Here is a 19,416-nt window from a genome sequence, read left to right as displayed (position 1 = left end):
TTACAGTATTTTAAATGAAATAAGATATTACTGACCAGTGATGTATCCTCTTCCCTGTTCATTGATAGCAATCCCAGCAGCCTTACCATGGCAGATTCTATTACGTCTGTAGTAATATAAAGGACAAAATGGTAAATTCAATACACTAATTGAAAACATTGAAAGATTAAAATGATATGAAAATAATGTTTGTTTTTTTTGACTGTGACAGAGAATCTTAGTAAAGTATTAAAGTCAACAACAATTTATTATAAAAAGAAATTATCAATAAACATCATTTCAATTACAGAATTGAAGATATCATCATGAAATGAAAAAATCTGAGATTGGCCCACCTGAGGTACCTATATGTACAACATCAGAGCAATCAGACTTGTGATTTAGAGAAAAAGGTAAAAACAAGCAGCCACTCGGCTGAGATAGCTCCGCTGTTAGCAATGCACATTTCAATTAAAGAACAGAAGATATCATTAGAAAATGAACAATATGCATAGTATCAATGCAAAAAATTATGAGACTTGCTGTTTTCAACAAGAATTCAAAAATATCATTTTTCACCATAAATGATTGTAGTTTTTAACAAGAAGAAAATATCACTTTTTACCAAAAATGACAAAAATATTCACCAAAATTAGAGAATTGAAGATATCATTACAAAATGAACAAATCTGAGAGAGGTCCACATGTAATACATATATATGTAATATCAAAGCAATTGGACTTTTGGTTTTTAACAAGAAGTTGAAAATATCACTTTTTACCAAAAATGACAAAAATATTCACCAAAATTAGAGAATTGAAGATATCATTACAAAATGAACAAATCTGAGAGAGGTCCACATGTAATACCTATATATGTAATATCAAAGCAATTGGACTTTTGGTTTTTAACAAGAAGTTGAAAATATCACTTTTTACCAAAAATGACAAAAATATTCACCAAAATTAGAGAATTGAAGATATCATCATGAAATGAACAAATCTGAGAAAGGTCCACATGTAGCATCTATATATGCAATATCAAAGCTATTGGACTTGCGGTTTTTAACAAGAAGTCAAAAATATCACTATTTACCAAAAATGACAAAAATATTCACCAAAATTAGAGAATTGAAGATATCATCATGAAATGAACAAATCTAAGAGAGGTCTACCCCAGCTACATACACACCAAGTATCAAAGCATTCAGGTTTGTAGTTTTCAAGAAGAAGACGAAAAAGTAAAACATTGACACGGACGACGAACAATCACTCATATGATAAGCTCCGCTCGACAAAGTCAACAGCGGAGCTAATAAAAACAATCGGACTTGCGGTTTTCAACAAGAAGTCGAAAATATCACTTTTTACCAAAAATGAAGAAGTCGAAAAAGTAAAACATTGACATGGATGACAACGACGGATGACGGGCAATCACTCATATGATAAGCTCCGCTCGACAAAGTCGACAGCAGAGCTAAAAATTGTGTCTGAGGCATTTTAGAAAATTGTGAATGTGGTCATCTATAGAAACTGTATATTTAGTGTTACTGCAATTACCGGTAGGTTTACTCATTACTTTTTTGCTTGTATTGAAGCGAAAATTCCTATTGTATTACAGAATGCTCTGAAATAACTCCAGTAGGTGACTAGAATTTCCCATGCATTATATCATGAGAAAATATGAACTAAGAAAACATCTGCAAATGTGGAAGGAAAACATCAAACACCTAAAATGTAATTATGTAATATTTCACTGAAAACAATTAAATTTATCAGCCGCATCTGTGATTCTTCTAAAACATATCCTGCATTCATTTCAATGTTACTGTTATGTTTTGATATTTTGAGCCTTTTTTACTTGTTTTTATAGTTTCACGAATTTTACAAATTCATTTGTATTAAACTTAGTGAATCTTACTTATTAGTGGAATTATAAACCAGTGAATAATCAATGCATTGATGCACAAATCCATCCATCCATACACATCACGATCCGGTTCCGGATATGGGATTTTGAAAAATTTCAAGCATAAAAAATGGTTGCCATCTGACCATCTTGAATCAGATCATAAAACAAATGTCTTACAAAATGCATGATCAGCCAAAGACACAAATAAATGCACAATCAGCAAGTTCCTGTTTTTAAACATTATCAGAACAGGACTATAAAGATTATCATGAAAATACTGCAAAATACATACTAAGGCAGTACAGGGTGGCATCATTATTCTAGTAATAATGTAAACAACAGCAATAACTCGCACTTTCATGATATTGCACTATGCTATGCAGAAAAAAGATACTGCCCTGGTGATTAACAATTATTATACTAACCTTACTGTTGGAATGCCTTTATATAGTATGTATATACCTGCTTCTTTGTTACAATAGATGTCATTATCACATATATTGCCCTTACCGCCACCCAAAACCACTATTCCAGAACGTTTACCATGTCTTATGTGATTATTCTATAATGAAGAAAAAACATAGCAAAACTATTACAACCTTGTCCACGAAGAATCCAGAATACTGTAGAGGGGTTAATTATTCCCTGGGTTTTAATTTTGTTTATTTCGCTGACTGGAAAATGCGCTAAATTAAAACCCAGTGAATATGTAAAATTAAGCATAGAACACGTTACCTAAATGATAAAATCGTGAATTTAAAACCCACTGAATATGCCTGAAATGGTAAATCAGTGAAATTTAAACCCAGTGAAAATTAGTCATTTTACAGTAACCTTTTCACCCTGCCAGCCTCCTGTACTTCTACAAACTCATAAACTCATTTCATAATATATTGTTTTAAAATTGCTTGTAGGTTCATTTACAAAGCAACTATAGTGGCAATTGTTTACGGTGTACAAATGTCTTCACTGAAATAAATAATTGCATTTATAAAAGAAAGCAGTATGTTAGCTGCACATGTTTTTTATATCTACTTACAGTAGATGGCATCTACTACAAAGCCAAGAATATTTCAGAAAATAGCACAGGCTTTGAACAAGCAGAAAATAGGGATAGGTGATTTTCCGTTCAACTGCAAGATCTTGCGAATTGCGTGTAAGACTCACATCGAACGTCTGTCGCGTAAATTGAGCGATTTGATTTTGAACTTGAATTTAAAAGCTAAAGCCAAAACTGTTAATTTAACACATTATACTTTAAATAGGTAGAAAGACTATTTCATAAACAGTATCATCAAATAAGCATATATACGACAATGAACAGAATCTGCATAATATCCAGTATTGAACTAAGAATTACCAGGAAATGAGACAATGATAATCTTATCATGCTATCTTATCATGCAAACTATCTAATTACAACCGAGGACTATCGACAGTCAATACCAATTATATTTTTTTTGGAAAACCAGAAAAATTTAATTCATGTGAATGAGCTTAAAATAATGTAAATTAGCTGTAGTCATTCAACAAATATATCATGAGTTCCCTACACATAGTAAATGTGGGAGGGGGGGAATATATTCCATCTACAAGTCATATTTCATATAACGAACAAAAATGCTCAAGACGTATCGGTATACTTTTTTACATTAAAATAACCAGGTACATGTAATAGATTTAAAAAAGAAGATTTCTTTCAATTCTTGTTGCCCAAAAATTGAATATAGTTTGCAAAAAGTATAAATTCTCTTTGTATTCCTATAAGCTAACAATAAATATAACAAATCAAAAGTGAATAGAAATGATAAAGGTACTATATCGGAAGTATTAATCAAATTTTATCTTTAGAAAATGTGCAATAAAAAGATGTGCAATAAAAAGAGATTGCAAGTATCCCAGCAATAAAAAGAAATGTAAAAAATAATATAAGTATGTAAATAAAAATGTGATGGACTGCCATTGGCTTCATTGTTATAGTGTATTATACACGTGTCACTGTAATGCTGTAAGTTACAGCGTAAGTGTCCTCTAATAATAAAAACAAACATGGCTGCCCCCAGGGTTTGACCAGACCCCACACAAAGAAGTTTGCTATATCAGTTCTAGACGTTTTGGATTTCGGCATTCCCAAAATATATTCCGGGGAGGAAAAGATGTATAAGACACTCAGACAGTACGTGGTCGCATCAACCTCTTCCGCGCGTTGGTCGATATTCCTGCTGTACTGTCTTTGTGCATACTTTACAGTATCCTCGTAATAACCTCATATTATCATACGCATGTTATCACCCAGGCGTGAAGTCACACTGTAGTGATATGCTTTTCATAAATTTCATATCAGTACATGTGCGTGATATACCGGTAGTTATAGTTAAAATATTTTGAAACCTGTGAAATATGTGAGGTACACATATTGTAAATAATATTGATATATTTACAGTGTTGTATCACTTTGTGCATTTCTTTCATCTGAGAATTGCTAGCTGTTTTCTCCGTAGTAAGCAACTAGTTCACCCACATCACTTGGTATGATTCGTATGTTCGTTCGTACAATTCTCATGGAATTTCACCAACAGAAATAATGTGACCTTTGAATTAGACATAACTTGATGATGTTATATTGGAAATAATTATTTTATTAAACCTTAGTTAACTAAATCAATTACATACAAAAAGCATTATGTTTTTGAGATGAACCGACATGCAATACAAAGTTGGTGACGCACAGAACTGTGATAAATTTAAAATATTTGTTTAATGTGAATACCTTTGAAATAAATGCATCCAGTTTAAATGCATAACTCAATCTATATAATCAGGTTTCCAATATTACCGTACTTCCCCGATCATAAGCCTAGTGGCCCTTAAGGGAAAGTAAAGGGTGGGAATATATTCGAGGACCACGTCAGGACAACCTCGTTCACCATTCCAGGCTTGGAGGGATATTACTGGTACGATTTTTTAAAGAAAAAAAAAGAGCGAAACAAGTCGTCATTGATTTCCACAACACTTTTACAATGAAGAAATAAACATACACAAACAATACGATTTACATACCGTCTGAATTTATGGTGTAAAAATTGGTAGGGTATGTGGGAAAACAGACGAAGGCAAGATCTTTAGCATTATCTTCGTTGTGGAATGTTTTCAATCATACACAAACTCTTTTTCAGCAAGATTTGACCTGAAACAACGTCCTTTGATCTAACAGGTCACATCTTTCATTAACCAATCAAAATGCTGTGTCATACTGACGAAGTTTTCTGATTATTGATGATCTAATTTTTTTAACGCAATGCCGAAGTGCATTTCTGCGATGTAAAAATGCGATCTGATTTTGATGGAAAAACTTATTTTTCCCCCTGGAAGCTGGTGATTCACAATTTTCGAACGGTAAACTGAGTCTGCAGGAAGTATTTAAACATCTTTCACGGTCGCCAACAGGTCATGTCGAAGAATAGTTTACTTGTTCACCTCCCATTCACAATAATCCTAATGGACATGATTACTGTAAAACATGTCTTTTTCGCAAGCATGTCTTTTTAGCGAGAGAAGTGATTTGCTAAATCAAGATGTCGCTAATGACTTTATTATAAATTCAAAATGGCCAAGGGCTTGGGAATTTGTATACAGTAATCCGGAACATAAAAATCTGGGGCGCTTCCTAATTATTACACTTGACAGTTTTTCTTTGTTTTTAAGGAGTTTGGCACGTGACAGAAAAGCATTGGGAAAACAGGAAATCAACAATGACAAGAGAAATTGGCTAAATCAGAATTTCACTATTACGCCATTTTACCACAATTCGCTGAAATTGCATGTCGCTTTTTCAACATGTTTTACAGTAATCGAAAAAGTAGAATGATATCCAATGACCAGGTTTCATGAGCCAAACTACCGTAACTAAGCATAATTTTTATGCAGTGAAACACACTTTTTACACGCATATTTTAATAAATGTTGTCACCGCCTGGTAAAAACACCCTGGGCTTACAATCGGGGATGCCCTCAATTTGTATGTGTCTAAAAATATACGAGTGGGCTTATACTCAAGGAGGGGCTTATAATCGTGAAAGTACAGTATATTAACAAATCTCTGTGAAATATGGTAAATCCAGAGCTACTAACTAACGGATTTTGCCATGAATTCGCCCATCCGAAAAATCGCCCTAGTGGGCGCTTATTTGGGGTTCAAAATTTCAAAATGATTATCAAATATTTTTGGGGGACTTGTATTTTCATTGCGCTGACTTTCAACCCTGGCAGTTGGACCACCCACTGTGGGTACAACTGATCATAAAGTGATTTCCCTTAATCTAGTATTGTACTGATAACTGAAAAGTTCCACTGAACCATGTCAAAAATCTCAGAGTACACAAGTGCAACCAAATTATGTCTCATACATGCTGACAAGAAACTGCATTTATAAATCTGAGCAAACCTTGAGTTACCTTTAATGACAACTTGTATTTGTTAATTCAGGTCTTTGTATATTACGAGAACCTGTGTTTGTTTCAGCAGCACCTCTATAATTCCCATCAAAATGTAGCCGTGACACCCCTCTACAGTTTCCACTGAGATTGGTAATGGAACGACCTATTTATCCAATAGCCATGACAACTGAAGCTATATTCAGACCACTTGTTCAAAATTAATTCAAAATTATTTGTTCTTGAGATATTGATGGAAAAGCTGAAAACTAATTATGCAAATCAGGTAATTAATATGAACAGATTTGAGTGTAAAACTAATAAGGTCTGTGTGATGTAACAGACTATCTATGTACCAAATTTCAATGGAATGTGATTAGAACCAAAACAATTATGAATTAATATGAACAAATTTTAACCCAAAATTAATCAAGCCTACTTGAAATATCAAAAGCTGGATATTAATTAATTATGCAAATTAGGTAATTAATATGTACTCATATTACCCTAAAAACTATCAGGTCTGTGTAGTGTCCTATGACATCTATGTACATGTACCAAGTTTCATTGGAATGTGATGATTTCTACTTGAAATATCAAAAGCTGAAATTTAAATAATTATGCAAATTAGGTAATTAATATCTACTGATATTACTCTAAAAACTATCAGGTCTGTGCAGTGTTCTATAATATCTATGTACCAAGTTTCATTGAAATGTGATGATTACCACTTGAAATATCAAAAGCAGAAAATTAATTATGCAAATTAGGTAATTAATATGTACTGATATTACCCTAAAAACTATCAGGTCTGTGCAGTGTCCTATGACATCTATGTACCAAGTGTCATTGAAATGTGATGATTAGTACTTGAGATATCAGTGGAGAAGCCTAAAATTGATTAATCATTATGCAAATTAGGTAATTAATATTGCACAGATTTTTACCCAAAACTAATCAAATCTGCACATTAGTTTGGAGCATCTATGTGCCAAGTTTCATCAAAATCTAATGAGTGGTTCTTTAGATATCAGTGAAAAAGTCATGGAACGGGTAAAAATCAGCTAATTATCATGCAAATTAGGTAATTAATATGCATGGATTTTTTACCAAAACCTAATCAAATCTGCGCATTGGCCGAGAGCATCTATGCACCAAGTTTCATCAAAAATCAATGTATGGTTCTTGAGATATCAGTGGAACAGACACAGACACAGACACACAGACAGACACACTAACTGCAAAGACTCCCTATTTGTGCTTCGCACATGGGAATCAAAAATTATAAATGAAAAATCATAAAAATTTATATTGTTCAAAATAGCATATTCATTGACTATGGTAAACTAAAAATTATCAAGTTCGCAAGAAAACTGCTAACGACGATGACCGACATGTTACATGGTATTTAAAATATGATACATACCTGTATAAATGGATCAGCTTGTTTCCTGATATCAATTCCTGCTTCTCCGTTAGCGTAGATATCATTTCCAGCAATCACACCTTCTGAGGAGAGCCTCATGAACACTCCTGATGTTCTACAGTGGTGGATCAGATTCCATATTATTGAAACCTAGCAAAATAATTGGAGAAACTCGTAAAATGTTTTTAAAAATCATTCAATTCCTACTACAGTCCAGCTGGAGGGCTTTATAAATATCTCGTCAGCCAAGCAATGGTTGTCTGCTCATTAAAGCACCTTATGTTCAACTCTTCACATTTCACAGACTTTTCCATAATCAGTGTGAAATTTTCGATAAATCTTTAACCTTTATGATTTTAGCTTAACAGATACAAGCCACTGAGAATGTCACTGCCCTTTTTTTTGTACTTATGACCATTCAACAGTCAGTATTTATATGCTCCTTTTTTGTACAAGTGCTTGTTTCAATTCTACACTGTGAACTGAATGTCTTGAACAGCAAAACAACATGTGTGAATCTATAGCGTATATGTCGCCTAAATAAAAACAAAATGGCTGCCAGTCAGCCATCTTGGATTATGACACAGATCAATTTTCATCTATGTGTTCCAACACAATTGTCTATAACCAAATTTGGATCTAATTGAAGTGTAAATTTGAGATGCAAGTATAATTGTGCAATAACACAATCCATAAAACCCTGGATTTACATAGAGTGAAATACTGTACAATACTTTATTTTCGCTTGGAATTTATTTTCGCTGAAGGGATGATTTCGTGAAAATAAAATCCAGCGAATATACTTTTTTTCCTATATTTCACATTAAACTCATCAAAAAACAGTGAAAATAAATTCCATAAAAAATTAATTCCAGCGAAAATAAAGTATTCCACAGTATTAGAATTACATCTACATTTATGGATGACCAAAAATAAAGATACCGATATGCAGCATTTTTTTATAACTCTATTATCTTAAAAGCTGATGTACATGTACAATACTGTATTTGCTCGATTAGATCTCCAATACAAGTGCACATAAACCAAAAATTGTATTTTTTGTATACAAAAATCATAGAAACATGCATATAGTTATTTATGTAATCACATTCACTAATATAAGAGCAATTCAGTATATAAATTATTTTACCTGATTTTATAGATGGAGAAACGTGATAATGTCTGGTTTAATAGTAGGATTAAAGTGAACTACATGTACCGTAAAATCTGTATTAGAAGCCGCATCCCTAATAGAAGTCGCATCCATACTATTTGAATAATTGAGAACTAAAAATTCATCATTTCTCATATGTGTAGATGCTCTAATAGAAGCCGCATCCCCTCTGTTGCATTGTACCATTTTAATAGAAGCTGCAGTCTCTAATACAGATTTTACAGTACTACTGGGGGAAAACGTGAGCGATACAATACACAGAAATGAAAACACAATCCAAGAAATGATGTGTAACAAATGTTGCACAGAGCATAGTCTCCCACCTTTGATGTTTACTATAACTGCACATCCAACGTTGCTGAGTGTCCGTAACACTAGTAACAAAATTTAGTTTGAAAAAAAAAAAAAGGCGAAATATGATAAACAGCGACTTACCCTAGAAACTTGTATACACCTGATGCCATAGGAACAATCATGAATATCATTTCTATAAAGTCTAACATTGCCATGGCAACTGACCATTATTCCTCCACCTTGGCACTTGTGTATTTTGCAATTCCTAACAACACATCCTCTTAATTTCTCCAGGAACTCTTTGATTTTACCGTAGTTTTGAATGACACTACTTGTCGACTTGGTTTCTTCCTGTGACTCTGCCTGTACATGTGGTCTCAAGAGATCGTGAAATTTCCCCTGGGTGAGTCTCTGCCCAGCTAGATAAGACAATTGATGAACAGACGGGTCTGGTAGACTTTCTTGATCACTGTCGTCGCTATCAGAAGAAAGTGCAGATGCATCCGAATCGTATAGAATATAATGGTTGTTGGCAGCATCATCGTTTAAATCAACAAGGCTACTGTTATTGGATTTCATATTATTGGGGTCTTTACAGTCTGGCTGGTAATTGGGAAGTAATGATGTGCCTGCCTGAGGTTTTAGTTGGTCTATACTGTACTGTGAAACAATAGATTGCACTGATTCTTGTAACCATCTGTATACCCATCCATATTCGGCACCAGAAAATTTAAAGCCCCATGCACTGATCGCAGCCGAGTTGTTACTCTGAACGAACTCGCAATTCTCGATCAGACTCACATTCAGAGAGTCTAGTTCTATGGACGAATGATTGAATTTGGAAAAACGAATGTGACAAGTCGCCGGTGCATGGATCTCAATGTTGCCATCCTCAAACAAACAGTTGTCAATTTGTATATGACCAAGTGTTGACTGCAAATATACATAAAAAAAATGTTATTATTAAGTAGTTCTGTAAGTGACGTAGAACTGGACAGCAAAAATATCCTTGTTTTGTGTCATACTTCACTGATCCACACAATAGGCACGTGATAAATTTTACTTAAATCTTATAACCATAACCTACTGAACTAGATTGTGCTCTATGAGAAAACAATTATTATTATCCTAGAAAGATCTCTCGTATGATGAGGGTAATGTAGGCATATGAAGTGGAAATTGAGAATATTTAAAATTTAAAGAATACTCTTTTGAGCAGAAAGCAAATACTATGCTTCTTGAGACACACTATGTGAATGTGAAAGCAATCTTATTTGAAGTGTTGACGTTTTAAATAATAAAAACATACATCAGTAGATTGCAGTTTGTGGTTTATCTAAATGTATGTATATGTATGAACCAAGTTTAATTGAAATCTAACAAGTGGTTTTTAAGATTGTTGCCGAAAGTTGCCTAATTTATGCAAATTAGGTGATTGTACTGTTCAAACCTACTGTAAAATGACTAATTTTCACTGGGTTTAAATTTCGCTGATTTACCATTTCAGGCATATTCAGTGGGTTTTAAATTCAAGGTTTTATCATTTAGATAATGTGTTCTATGCTAAATTTTACATATTCACTGGGTTTTAATTTAGCGCATTTTCCAGTTAGCGAAATAAGCAAAATTAAAACCCAGTGAATAATTAATCCTTTTACAGTAATATGGATTGCATATGGATTACACCTATATACCAAATTCCATTGAAATCTGATAAAAATTTACTCATTTATGTAAATTGAGTCAGTAATATGCATACAGATTTCAACTCTATACTAAACACACAAGCGACAAGTAAAGTATCTCAGACAACCTATGTCTCATTTCAATCTGTTGAGTGGTTTTTCAGATATCATTGAAACAGCTGAAAATTTGCTAAATATTATGTAAATTAAGTAATTAGTATTCATGAATTTTTTTAATTGATATTTACTATAAGGGCGCGTCATCTTGAATACGGCATGAAACTAAATAAGAGACAAAATGAGAAATGCATTCAGACAAATCAGGAAAAAATAACTATCAATCAGAGGCCGAGCTTCCATTTAAAGAGTAAAAGATACAAGTCTACAAGGCGCCTATTGCTACAATGTTTAAATTAACTTGTTGAGCCAATTGACAAACAATTAAAATCATAACAATATGAATGATCACGTAACTTAACACATACCTCGCTGATCCATTTCTTTCCGTTCTCAAGAATAAAAGATTTAAATCTACAAGGCATCTATTGCTATAATGTTTAAATTAACTTGTTGAGCCAATTGACAAACAAACAATTAAAATCATAACAATATGAATGATCATATAACTTTACACATCCCTTGCTGATCCATTTTTTTCCGTTCTCAAGAATAAAAGATTTAAGTCTACAAGGCGTCTATTGCTATAATGTTTAAATTAACTTGTTGAGCCAATGACAAACAATTAAAATCATAACAATATGAATGATCACGTAACTTAACACATCCTCGCTGATCCATTTTTTTCCGTTCTCAAGAGTAAAAGATTTAAGTCTACAAGGCATCTATTGCTATAATGTTTAAATTAACTTGTTGAGCCAATTGACAAACAATTAAAATCATAACAATATGAATGATCATGTAACTTAACACATCCCTCGCTGATCCATTTTTTCCCCGTTCTGTTTGGCAATCCTTGGAAGATTTTAGCAGATGATGAGTAAAATACTGATACTGTAAAATATTTTATTTTAGCCGGAATTAATTTTCGCTGAAAAGACATTTTGGGTGATTTGTATGGAATTTATTTTTACTGGTTTTGACGGGTTGAATGTAAATATTCGCTGGATTTTATTTTCACTGAATCATTCCTTCAGCGAAAATAGCGAAAATTAATTTCAAGGATTAGAAAATAAAGTATTTTACAGTAGTCCCTATTCAAACTTTCAGTGCCACAGTCACCATCTGTGCACATAAACAAATTTTAAACCCACATAATTTTTTTTCATAATTTTTCCATAGTTTTAATTAAGACCTGTAGACAATAAGAAATTATGTCCATTTGGCAACAATTATATTTAAAAAAATAGAACAATACGTAAAAATGGGAAAAATTATGACGCTCGTAAGGTTAACGAGATTTGAATCAAATTGATAATAATACGACATGATCTTTATGCTTTCAATATTATGGGTTCATGTCATCAGAATACCAAAAATAAAGTTTTTTGGAACCGAACAGACACAGTTTTGAACCAACTACAGGTCTTAATGACAAATTTTGCACAGATATGCGGGGGAAAAAAATTTGACTCAGAGGATTAAACAAGTTTTTGTAGAATGTTTTTAAATGATTTACAATGTAGAAATTTCTTTCTTAGAAATTTAAATACTAGTATATGACTGTTTTGAGAGCGAGTTAAACCAGCAATGTTAAGTTTGGACCAGACTAAATGTTTTAAACCAAATTTTAAATGAGTATTGGCGAATGGTTACAGTGAGCACAAACAGATTTATACAGGAAATTAGCAAACTCCCTACAAACATTGCAAAATAGTGAGGGATTTCTTATTGGCATTATCGAATGATCTAATGTTATGAAAACAATTTGCAATATTTTGTGACAATGTCACTTCCCCTGGTGCCACTTGATTTTAGACTAATTAATTTTTGTCTAGGTACATATTATGGCTAAGCTATTGTCTGTTTTCATTTTGCAACATTGTTGTGACTGTACAATAGAAGTTGAAAATTATTTGTATGAATCTTATTTTTGGTCACTTCAACCACCTGGAAAGTTGATGGGAGTATTGGAAGTTGATAAGGTCATTCGAACATTGACCGAGTTTTTCTTAGAAAAGTTATAGGTTACCTATACGAGTCTCGTCTGTGCGCACTGTGAGGGCTACCGGTAGTGGAAGCACAGAGTCCTGTTAAGGTAGCAGGATAGTTTGTTTTGTATGAAAAATGTAAACATCTATAATCGGAATAAATTTTACAAGAAACCATACAATCTATATATGTTTGGAAAGCACTTGACTTGTATTTTCCTATTATTAATATTTTGTGAACATTGTATTTGTTTTAGCGTCACGTGATTCTGAAAATCATCGGAGCTGATAATTTAACTAAACGTGAATAAAATTTTAATTGTCATCTCTACAGTTATTCATGCAATCAAAAACTTTACACTGTTTTGAAGCAAAGGTCATGAAGTTTGAATCCGTATTTCTATTTTTTGCATCAAGTTTCTTTTTCCTTTCCGAAAATCACAAATTTCAAGCACGTTTTTTGGTGTTAAAGTTAGTAGTAGGCCAAAACTCAGTTTTATTGTACAACCCTACCTGGATGATGGTGGACGTAAACCATGGAGCTTTTATTACAACATTACATATCCTGGCAGTTTCAGCTTGTAGTTCAATACTTGCAGTTAAAACAACTTGGCCTAATTTTCCGTAACCCACCAGTTCTAGTGGTAACTTCGTCAGCATCATAATCTGTTCATCATAAGTACCGGGATGTAAATAGATTCGATCAAAAGCATTTGCATTATTCAATGCATCTTTCAAACTTGTGAACTCGCAATCTGCGCCAACGTGAAGCGTTTTCCTATCCCGACGTTTACGAAACACATACAGACACTGCGACTGATCAGTATCTTTCCAGTATTCACACCAGACTTTATTGGCCATGTAGTTGTCTTTGAGACATTGTTTCCATGACTTTGGATCTACAGTTGGTGATATAGGCCAATTTGGATGGCGCCATTCGGGGTACGAGTAGTAACGCTTCTTCCAGACTGTGTTATCTAAACTATTGACAAGTTCATTCCAAAGTACACACACTTGGCAACACCGACAAAGCTCCTGTACAGAAAAATAGTGGAAGACCAGCCTCCATAATTCGGGTGGAAGAGTAATCTCGTGTTCATGTTCATAATTTTTCAATAACTTGGGTGGCATGTTTAAACTGGATGGAGCAGTGTGTGATTATTGCAAGTTACCATCTCAGACCCCGGACCATGTGCTTCACTTCCTGAAAAGTAATCAATAAGTAGTTGGTGAGGGATCATAAAAAACTGAAACATATGCACAGCAAATTTAATTTCTTCACCCCCCCCTGTGAAATATATGAAAAAATATATAAATATACCCTGTAAGTTTTCAATTTTAAGAAATATATAAAGTTTGAACATAAACAGTCAGAGAATGTCAGCAATATTGCTCCAAAACTGCATTCAATAAAATGGCCACCAGGCTGCCATTTTCAGACCGATCTGACAAATAGAATGACGTGAATTAAGTGTCTATAAAGTTTAATGTAAATTCCAAGTTTGAACAAAATGGTGGAGATCAAGATCATGAATTGCAGAAATGCTTGATTTTAAAACAACCGCAATTCGGCCAACCTGAAAATGGTAATCAAAAGAATAAATTGCAACACAATGTGTGATGGATATTGTACATGTAAAGTTTAAACATTACGGTATTAGTTAGAACATGTCAGAGATTTAACTACGAACTAAACCAAATAGCAACCAGTCAGCCATTTTGAAACCGAAACCAAAAAACAAACAGACGTGCATTAAGGTCCCATATTGCTCAATGTTTGTACTAAGCTTGAATGAAACATTCATCCACTACCAAAATACGATTCTGGATGAAAGAATTGCTCGAATTTGATGAATTAAAACATTTAAATGGCCTCCATTTGACCATCGTGAACTGAATTGTCAAATGAAATCCATGTGAATATGTGCGACATGATGTATATCTAAATTTTGAAAATATTTGGTCAGGGAATGTCTTAGATATAGCTCGGGAACCAAATTTTGTTAAAACTAAATGGTCACAAAGCTGTCACTTTGAATTTGATCTGAAAAACAAAATGACTTGCATCCAGATCCAATAATGTCTGATGTTTGTATGAAGTTTGCACAAAAACCTTCCATACATAACAGATTTTGTTCCGGAATGCAGAAATGTATGATTTTGATGAACTTTTAACATTCAAGTGGCCGCCATTCAGCCATCTTGAATTGAATTGTCCAATTGTCAATGTCAAGGGATGTCACAGTATGGTTCTGGAACAGCATTTGTTAAACAAGCAGCCTCTCGGCTGAGATAGCTCCGCTGTAAGCAATGCACATTTCAATAAAAGAACTGAGGATATCAAAGCAATTGGACTTGCGATTTTTAAGAAGAAGTTGAACATATCACACTTTTTACCAAAAATGACAACAAATATTAATCAAAATTAGAGAATTGAAGATATTATCACAAAGTGAACAAATCTACCCAAGGTACATATGGACCAAGTATCAAAGCAATAAGAATTGTAGTTTTCAAGAAGAAGTCAAAAAAATAAAAAGTTTACACGGATGACAGACAATCACTCATACAGTATGATAAGCTCCGCTCGACAAAGTCATCGACAACAGAGCTAAAACATGAAGGTCAACATATGGCAATTAGTGCACATGGGAAATGAGATCTTGTATTCTGTGTACATGTTTCAATTACTCTACTCTACTGCCCCCAAAGAGGTAATCATAGATTTCATGAAAAGGTCTAAGGTAGACTTGCTTACAAGTCTTTTTTGTTTTTATTCTTTAAAAGTGGAACAAAAATATGAAGAAATAATAAAAAAAAACAAAAAAAAATTTTTTATCCTCTGACGTGCCCCCAGCAACAAGGACTAGGTCTGCATAAAGAGAATCTATTTCTGGAATAAATACATTAAACCAATCAGAAACTACCATATTTGCATAATAGTATAATGTCTTTTTTGTTAAAGGGCGGGAGTTGTCGCGCCACGTTCTGTTCGATATGGGACTCACAGCTACGTATACAACAAGTGTAAAATAAATTGTTTATTTACATGAAATTCGAACACACGCTGCGCGACGACCACCGCGCTTTAATATATGTTCTGTTCAAACTTGTATTGTTTAACGTTTCGTGATGTCATAGGGTGCGAGTATAATTATATTGGCATTGTAAAGAATAGGCCACATAAAACCGACTATCAGTAATTGGTTTATTGCCCAGTTTGCTTGTAAGTGCGTTTGAATATGCTGTACACCAAGGCACACAGTTTTGTTTACAATGTGACACATGAAACATCTATCTAGATTTAGTTAATTCCAAACATTTGTTGCTGAATGTAACGAATACAAACAATTGCGGGTTAATGACAACGAACATGATAGATTTAGTATGTATGGTGGTCGACGAGCCTTATATTATCATACATGTATTGTCATGAGCAATGTCGATAAAGTGAGTCAATATACTGTGTTTCACGGCAACCTTTAAACGGATAGTTATATACCCTATATATAAAATATGTTTTTGAAATGCAGTCCCTCACCCCCTTGGCTATTTTCGCAGATTTTTGTCGCCGGAGCGATTCATGTCCCAAATTTTGGTTCTCTGGGCGTCTCTAATAAATACTCTATCTAACCGCTGGACTGAATTAGCTGAATTATGAAAAATTCATAGAAGATTGGGCGAAAATCTGTTGTTTTTGGCCTCAACGTTTTTTTGCTCGGAAACGCAAGGGCGATAAGACTCAATTTTCAAGAACGCAGGTCGCTCGGATCGGACGGTTTCTATTGTTTCGAGTCTGTTGTGTGTCTAGAAACATAATAACTTTGTTTTTTGGTAAATACAGAACATGCTCTGTTCCAATAAAGGATTTTGATATGCAAATCAAACAATTTTATTAGTTCCTTATTGTAACATCTCCCATATAAATAGTCCTGTACTCCCCAGAATTTGACAATGGTACTAGCCCAGAATTGACTTTCTGTTCAGCGCGTCTTTGATTGTAGCAATGTTTACGCCACTGTACGAAAATACGCACACTCGCGAATTTGACAACATTCACTTGAGCGTTTTAGGATAGTGGGAATAGAAGCAAATAGATGGAAATGCCAGTTACGTCACTCATGAAGATTGATGATTCGATTGCTGGCCGGGATAGATGTATTTAGTGTTCATTTCTATGCAATATGTCTACACATGCGATTCTCAATTTCGATGTGTAAAATCATATCGCTGCTGTGGACGGTGATGGCTGACAGATTGTTTTGGTTCTGCGGCTCTCTTGGCATGGGCAACTGATTTTTAGGTTTCTGTTTTTTGGATATTCTGACGTTCACTTGGTCGTATTTTGTATATACCACTCAGACATTGACAACAAGTAAGTAAACGGGCCGGAACATAGTCAACATGCCAGTGGGACTCTGAAGGCCCCGGAGAAAGCGCCATCTTACAACATTAATGAACGAAATTTACATTACAATTTCATGCTTCCGAACAATCTGATATTCATGCTGGATAACAAAGTATACAAGTACTGTCTACAATATACTGCATAATGGAAATAACATACCTATCTAACCGCTGTTGATTTTTGTACAAATTCCAAGAACACAAAACAAACAACTGACAACAATCAACAAAACAAAAACACTACACAGTCACTGTAGCCACACCAGTAAGAAAAAGATACTGTGGAACTCATTGCAAATGTAAATACAAAATAAATGTCAGTGAATACAATATTTAATAATTTGCAGCCTCCATGGACAAGTTCACATCCTCTAATATTGCAAAACCGTTAGTTGTGAACTGAACTTTAAATCTCATCAGGATATCCACATGAAGTTACACAGATAGAAAAAAATGCAATGTTAAGACAAGAAAATTATGCTGTTTTTGTCAAGGCTATATACTAAATTCTCTTATTTTGGGTGTACTTTTAAAATGTAATCATAGTACAAATGTAAAGTAAACAAAATTATTGAGTGATTTTGGATTTGTTGGAAAAGTACTTGAAATGCTGTGACATGGTCTACTATTGGTGGTGGGAATTACCAAGCCAGTTTATAAAACAAGCCGGTAGGCTGGTTGGCATCCGCTCCGCTCAAAAACAAGTATCATGTTTTCGACTGTTGCCATGGTAGGACATGAACGTGCAGCTAACGTCGGTTTATAACTAAAACCGGGCCCCGTATACAAGGTTCGCAAAAAACGTTCAGTCCTTAGAAGTCACTTTATTTTATTGCTAGGACGTATTCTGCTGTTAAATTTATTATTTCCAACCGTTTTGCGATAGTATTTTCTAGATTGAAACATGGAGGCAAAAAGCTCCATGATTGAAGGCAGCATTTACAGTTCATTCATAGTTCAAAGTTGCGTTGATAGAGTGTAACAATGTTGGCGCCGGTGATCTCTTACCAGTGCACAACGTAGCCAAAATAAAAAAACAAAAACATGATCATATAAACACTGCTATTTATAATAATATAAAGACTGGTAGGAGGTAATAAATTTTGGGCGAAAATATTCAGAAATCAGTTTTTGGCTGTTGCTATGGCAGAGGTGAGCGAGAATTTGTTTTCAGATTTTACAACCTAACTAGAGTGAAGGTGTGACTTGCCTGCCAAGTTTGAACCAAACAACCCAGCCAAAAAAATCACAGAAGAGTCAAATTTGTCGGTAATGAAAACATATCAAAAATTCAAATACTGTAGAATACTTTATTTTCGCTATTTTCGCTGAAGGGATGATTCAGTGAAAATAAAATCCAGCGAATATACTTTTTTTCCTATATTTCACATTAAACTCATCAAAAATCAGTGAAAATAAATTCCAAGCAAAACGCCCAAAAAGCCTTTTCAGCGAAAATTTATTCCAGCGAAAATAAAGTATTCCACAGTAGTAACTTAGTGCCCACACTTAAGCTGAGTAGAATGAGCTATGTCTGAAGAGTTTTATCCTAAATTTGTAGGAGGAGATTCATTTAGCACGAAGCTATCCATTTTTTGGCCGTTACTATGGCAACGATAGGCCAATTTTTTTCTTCAGATTTTACCTAATAACTAGGGTGATGGTGTGACCTGCCTGTCAAGTTTGAGGGAAATAGGCCAAGCCAAAACAATCACAGAAGAATTAATACGTGAAAACACCGGAAACCACACACTCAGAAACACAAAATTGATTTTAAGGGCAATCCTAGCAGAACGGATCGCCAATAGTGAACTAAATGTTCGTAAATAGTACTGACAGCAAAAGACGCTCATCGCGAAGTGTCTTGTATTAATATTAATATAAACTGAACCATACCTTCCCCGATACTAAACCTAAGCTTCGCAAACCTGACTTAAATTCGATTAAATATTAATATAAATTATGAAACATTGTGGAGCCCCATGTTTTGGGCTCCAC

General features: G+C 33.9%; 1 protein-coding gene across 1 annotated transcript in view; it reads right to left on the bottom strand.

Annotated features, from left to right (window-relative positions):
* The window catches only part of LOC100375392 (uncharacterized), a 49,268-nt gene that overhangs the window by 13,304 nt on the left and 16,548 nt on the right, over positions 1–19,416 (bottom strand). Inside the window, exons 2-6 of the mRNA XM_085507681.1 lie at positions 13,525–14,215; positions 9,360–10,151; positions 7,751–7,900; positions 2,317–2,453; positions 36–106 (exon numbers count right to left, since the gene is read on the bottom strand). Of these exons, the coding sequence (XP_085363807.1) occupies positions 36–106; positions 2,317–2,453; positions 7,751–7,900; positions 9,360–10,151; positions 13,525–14,142 (1,768 nt within the window). The 5' untranslated portion in view covers positions 14,143–14,215. The remainder of the gene's footprint in view (positions 1–35; positions 107–2,316; positions 2,454–7,750; positions 7,901–9,359; positions 10,152–13,524; positions 14,216–19,416) is intronic.

This window comes from Saccoglossus kowalevskii, chromosome 14 (assembly GCF_978046115.1).
Source record: "Saccoglossus kowalevskii chromosome 14, keSacKowa6.1, whole genome shotgun sequence".
Taxonomy (NCBI): Eukaryota; Metazoa; Hemichordata; class Enteropneusta; family Harrimaniidae; genus Saccoglossus; species Saccoglossus kowalevskii.
The sequence above is the reverse complement of the archived record's forward strand: the minus strand, read 5'-3'. Positions and strand labels throughout refer to the sequence as shown.